General features: G+C 39.0%; 1 protein-coding gene across 1 annotated transcript in view; it reads right to left on the minus strand.

Annotated features, from left to right (window-relative positions):
• Positions 1-437: 437 nt before the first annotated feature.
• Positions 438-6357, minus strand: part of LOC104953198 (E3 ubiquitin-protein ligase NEURL1-like) — a 31331-nt gene continuing 25411 nt past the window's right edge. The window contains exons 4-5 of the mRNA XM_010780112.1: positions 4187-4351; positions 438-3441 (exon numbers count right to left, since the gene is read on the minus strand). Of these exons, the coding sequence (XP_010778414.1) occupies positions 3200-3441; positions 4187-4351 (407 nt within the window). The 3' untranslated portion in view covers positions 438-3199. The remainder of the gene's footprint in view (positions 3442-4186; positions 4352-6357) is intronic.

Genomic DNA, 6357 nt, shown 5'->3' on the forward strand with positions numbered 1-6357 from the left:
TTCCTTCTGCCAACGGTGTCGCACTTTCTCGTCTCTCCCGTTTTTGTGCTTAGTGCGTACGCATGGGTTAGAGTTTGCGTGGAGGACCGCACATTTTCCCGTCAAGTTTGTTTTTTATAAATCGCAAACATTGCGTAGAAACTGGCGTACGTCATCTTTTGAGCGTATACGCACCGTTTATGAATGAAGCCCCAGGTCTGATATAGCCACTAAGCTGCTAACAGACACAGCTAGCAACAAGCTAATGAACATAGCATACACTTAGCAGCTGAAGAGCTAGATGTTTTTTCTCAGGAGTTTGTAAATACAATTAGCTTGCTAACTAGCTAAGTCAAGATGGAAAAAAGGACATTCCCCTTTCACGTAAAGATAATTTAATATCATCCGTGTAAATGTTTCTTTTCAATCATGAAACAAACCATTTTATAACACATTTGGAAAGTTTATTAACCACAAACATCCGACTCGCACTGAATAGAGTTCACAAACAAACACTTGTTTCAAATGAAAAAGAAAGAAAATACAGTTTTGCTGTGTCACAACAATGGCCATATACAGTATACAATATATATAGTATTTGCTGCCACAGTCTACATGAACACTAATTAAGCGTTCCCGCTCTGATGCTCGTCTACTGTTGGTCCCGATGTCCACGCAGATTACTCATGCATGACACAAAGTTCTAAGGTCTACAGAAAGGATCTCTGACTGTGTGCTGACGGAGGAGTCATCTCCCTGTGGTGGCAATGTAAAGAAAGCAAACACACAGGAGAAGCAAATATGGAGGAATAAGTCCATACATGGACAAATAAATAGTATAATACAGGATCAATAACATTCAAGGAGCATGTGGTATATCCTGGATGCAAAAAAATATATGAAATAATAATAATACCTTTCATTAAAAGGCATGTATTTAATGATGTACTGAGGAAAATCTTTAGCCAAATAATTTCACTTTGAATTTGTGTTTTGTAAAGAATTGATATCACTTATTAAAAGTCCAAAATTAATTCAGGTTTTGCTAAATGTGTATAATGTATATAATAAAAATGAATTATTACATTTGGTCTGAGTGTGTAAAGTAAAATATGCCATGGTTGAGTCTGGGAGAGCAACGCTGGCCTAAACATTTACAAGATTACAATCAGTAGCTTTATAAAGTGACATTTATCTTTGCCATACAGGGATGGCTTTCAGAACATATAATAATAAGAGATATAAATACAGAAAGGGGATAACATGGGCTGACACACAAGAAGATACATTACAAAAAATAACTAAATTCAAGGATTGTAATAAAACCAAGAGCTTTTATATCTTGCACCCCATAGCAATGATCGTCTGATTGTGTACTGCAATTTATCTTATTGCTGCATGGTACAAGAAACTCTCTATATTGTCACAATAAGAAAACAAGAATACGTTTGTATTCTAAATGTTTAGGATGAACAGAATATTAGAATCATGATTATCAATCAAAAAGAAAAAAACAGACAAAACTTGTTTTCTTTGTTTGTTTTTTTCAATTCAAGCACAAGCATATTTATCTCTCTAAATACATAAGTTAACATTCAATTGTGAATTAAAACTTCAAGCAGTAGCGTAATCAAACTGTATGTGGGAGGCGGGACGTGTGAAACATCGCTGTCAGTCCAGAAGGACAAAGACAGCTGGCAAACACCATAGCAGCAAAGGTTTGAGCCCCATTTGTTAATTATCTACAAATGTCATTAAAAACAGCCTCATAGCTCCAGTGGTGTCCTGTAATAAGCTATCGCTTACTGCTGAAATGCTGTATTTTACCTTTTTGGGGTGTGTATCAACATATTTTTATTGATATTCAGGGGTTTGGAATCATATACAATATTCAATTAATTTTTTTAAACTCTGCCCCTGAACTGATTTATATAAAGGTTATATGCTGCTGGTGAAAGGCCTGTCACAAAGAGTATTAAACCTTAATATGAAGTATTGGAAAGTATATTACAAAAATATTTCTAAATGTGTGTGCTTTTATTTTCCTCTGAGTTTTATGACAGTTTGTGCCGAACATTATTTGGTAACGTTTTGAGGGTTTTGTAAAACGGCAGCAATGACAGAATATGATACATCTACCGCTAACAAATGAACCTTCTCTGGTTTATTAAGGCAGGAGGCTGTGTTGTATCTGTGGTGGCTGCTGATACCATGGCAACAATCCTTTGACTTCATGTGTTGTTATGAGAGCTATTCTAAAGGACCTGTTAATTTGTCATGAATGCTCACAGTGTATCAGGCATGGTTGTAGGTGAAGTTTGGGAAATAGTCCACATCTTCTTAAAAAAGATATCTGGCCCTGAGGAGAATCCAAATTTATTTTCCACCTTGTTTCCACTTCCTGTTTCCTTTTAAAGAGTCGGAGCTGCTGAGTCTACTGGACGTAGGTTTGTAGATTGAATGTCTTTACCCTCTCCGTCTATAGCGGGGCATTTCTGAGAGGCTGATTTCAGTGCAACATACCACATTGCAGAGCAAGCAGCTAGCTAGCACAACAACATAGCTACCACCGTCATTTGCAATAGTACTACCATAAAGGTACATTAGATTATACGAGTACAAGAGGTGTTACAATCCTACTTAATTTGCTCAGCATTGCCTTGCATCTCTAAGCACATCACCTACTGATAATCACCACGACAATTACAGAAACCCATCACTTTATAATCACGATGCCAGGCTTACTAATCCTCTCCGATGCTCAGTAACACACAGACACAAGTTGTGACATTCTGAGATGATTACCTGTCGGTCAGAGACACCTCTAAGAAGACTATTACTGAGACATTCGGCCCTGAAGTAACTCGTTAGCTTCGGTGCAGATGGGGGACAGTCCCTAAATCTCACAACATGGCTCATCAAATGAAATCATTTTGGAATTGTTTCAGTTTTTACCTCTCCGTAAAAGTCTTCAGAGAGCCAAGGAGAGGGCAAACACTTCTATAAAGTTCTCAGTGGAACCTTCCAGAGACCCTCCCAGCCAGGCGGTACCCCCTCGGAAAAGGTAATGGGAGTAAACCAATTGTATGAAAATACCAAATTTAAGTACCCGAGTTATTTTTCCCTGAACTTAGAAATGTCTTCCCCTGATTTTGCTGTTTTATTCCAAGAGGCCGGCCCACTGTGTGCCGTCCGTCTGCAGACTGTCAGCCGGTGCGTCCTACGTGCTCCGGTAGGTCTTGATAATGTCTTTGATCTGCCTCCTGCAGATGGGACAGCAGGCGTTGGACATCTTCTTGAGTTTGATGCCGCAGCTGTAGCACAGACACATGTGCCCACAGGCGTAGATAACCGTGTCCACCGTGTTCTCGTAACAGATGGAGCACTCATCGGACCACGGCCCACGGCCTGATGGGAACGTCGGTGACTTGGGCAGGCTCACTGGTGAGTTTGGGGTTGTTCCTGTGGTGAAATTGAAATAAAGTATTATATAAGGGAAATGGTAAAAGTAATGCAGCCAAATCAATTGAAACTTGACAAGGTATACTGCTATTTTACACAGCTGTGTTGAAATGGTGGCAAAAAACAAGTTTTGTGGTTCGAAAAACCAGAACCAATGAGAAAATGTTTTTTTAACAACTTACAGTATATGTATTTGAATTGGACATAGAGCGAGACACCATCAAAATGTATCTTCTATTTTGCTTTGTTGATGTTATTAATAATTTCCTTGACACCAAGCCATTATGTCCATTATAAAAGCTAACATGTTCACTTGCTACTAGCCTTTACCAGTCAACAGCAAGTGATGCATCCATCTTGGCAACATCATTTTCAGGCCATTGCAGTACACTTCAAGTACATTTAAGAGGCAAAACACCTCATAAGAAATTGGTTAACCAGAATCCAGCTCAATTAATAAATAATTGAAAAGTTACAAATGTGTTGCTAAGTTTATGTCGTATACCATGTAAAAAATATCAATTCCATTTATATAACATGTGAGACAAGAGCACGTGCCAAACATTCTTCTACATCCAGCTGCCGCTGCAGCCGCAGTGGGAGAATAGAGCATTGGCCATTGTTCCTAACTACTGCAGAAAGACATCTGCTCACTATCCCATAATAACTTCCACTAAGTCCCCTGCGGGGTGATTGATTCTCAGCTTCTGGAGCAGACAGTATCTCCCTATGCGCGTCTACCTACCCCCTGCTGAGCTGCAGTACGCGGCCAAGCTCAGGACTCCACTCAGGCCTCCGCTCAGCACCGGATCAGAGCTGCCGCTGCCCAGGGCGCTGGGGGGGTGTGGGGGGGAGGAGGGGGGCGAGCTGGGGTTCGACGTGGCTCGAGGATCCCCTACATGAGTGGATCCTAGTGTGAGCAGAAAGAGGCAAGGGATTAGATGTTTGCTTTAATAAGAACTCCAATTACTTCAGGACCAATTACATTGTCTCTGTGACATTACAGAAGGTTTGAAAGTTATAATAGTCTGAACGTAATCACAATACATACATTGTAAAAATAACACATCATTACATGAATTAGTTTAGTACTTGATTCTGATTTGTCAATTTGTAAATTCAGTACTCTGCTTTTTTCCAATAACATTGCTAGGGACACTCTGATAAAGGGCTATGTGCAGTCATATCAATCCGCAGAAAGGAGTCCTGTCAATCTAACGATAACTGTAGCCAAAAGAACATTAATTGTCCTCTGTCCAAAAACACTGTGAAATACTTTTGAATATTCATTTTTATATTTGTGTAGAGCACAGAACTTTGGATCCATGATGGCTAGACTGTTCCCGGTAAAGTCAAAACAAATGAAGTATTTTAAAGGCTGAAGCAATATATTGGCACAAGACACAACAGCAAAGAATGAAGATTCTCTTTTTTTTATTATCCAGGCGTTACATTTATAGTCATGAGAGCACAGCGAGAGCCTTCCACTTTGTGAGGGCAGTCCTTTTATAGCGTGCACACATTCATCACTTCTTCCTGTGTATTTCAAAGCAGAGTCCTCGTTTCCACATACTCTCTTGACATGATGGTCGGGGAAACAAATGAGAATTCCAAGAGCAAGTTTAGGGAACACATGTTGAAATGCCAGAGATGCCTAGAAACTGTTCAGGCTGTTATATGACCGACACCAGGGACTGCCATCAAAGTCACTGACAACACAAGTTCAGAATGTGACTTTAAAGCTGCACTAATCAATATTTATAAATTAACGATGGATCAAATGACTGTGGGTAATGTGGAAGGGGTCACTCGTAGTGGTGCATCCACGGGGAATCATTACCCTGCTTTTCTATAGAACTTTAATCCTATTTGCTGTCATTGTTTTGGTTGTAAACACATTGATCTTCTGACAAGATGCATTTTTTATAGTAAAAAAGCTAGAATGTTGCTGGTATATACTTCATTTATAGAAACAAAAAGGCAAAGTTAAAAGCTAGCTTAATAAAGATAAGTTGAACATTAAGCGCCTGGAAAGCCAATATTTATCTTGGTTGTTGAAGGCTAAAAGAAAGCCTAAAGTAGAGTAAATATTGGACCTAAAATGTGTAATGTGGCTTTAAAAACAACTCCATATGAATGCTAATGTTGTCTTTAGGATATGTTAAAACTACTTGCAAACATAGCAGCCTTATATTAATCTTTCAAATGGTAGTTTCAGCTTGATTCTCTGTACTAAAGTGACAACAACAAAAAATATATATTTATAGGAGCTTGTAAACAGTCAATTATACGCACACCGGTAGTATCTGGGATTTGCAATATTGGTGCTTTAGGAAACATAATAAAACACACCATTACTGTAAGTGTTTTCTTCTTGTGGCTTCTAATGTCACTGATCCTATGGTGTGCTCTGTTATTTAACCCTCCTGTTGTCCTGGGGTCATTTTTGACCCCAAAAGGAAATCTATTGCTGTCAAAAATAGGTTTTTAATTCATCAAATGGTCTGAAAATTATAGGGGTGGTTCAATACTATGCTCTTAACGATTAAAATACATTTGAAGTAATTTCCTTGAATTATGGGTGTTTTATTGTATTATATAACACCTTAAGCCCTCTGGGGTCAAAAATGACCCCACAGGACAAAGTGGAGCAATGGGGCACATTTTTTCAGCATAATGCTGCAACAACCCCCTGTCTGCTACACACACACACACACACACACACACACACACACACACACACACACACACACACACACACACACACACACACACACACACACACACACACACACTTTTGATGTATAGGATCAAGCCATTTTTAGATCAACAAAAATCATAAACAAAAAAGATAAACGAAAAACAAACAGGCCTTTTCTCACGGTTGCTAAATGTTGGCATTTCACCTTCTGAGAG

Source organism: Notothenia coriiceps, unplaced genomic scaffold, assembly GCF_000735185.1.
Source record: "Notothenia coriiceps isolate Sejong01 unplaced genomic scaffold, NC01 NC01_scaffold00021297, whole genome shotgun sequence".
NCBI lineage: Eukaryota > Metazoa > Chordata > Actinopteri > Perciformes > Nototheniidae > Notothenia > Notothenia coriiceps.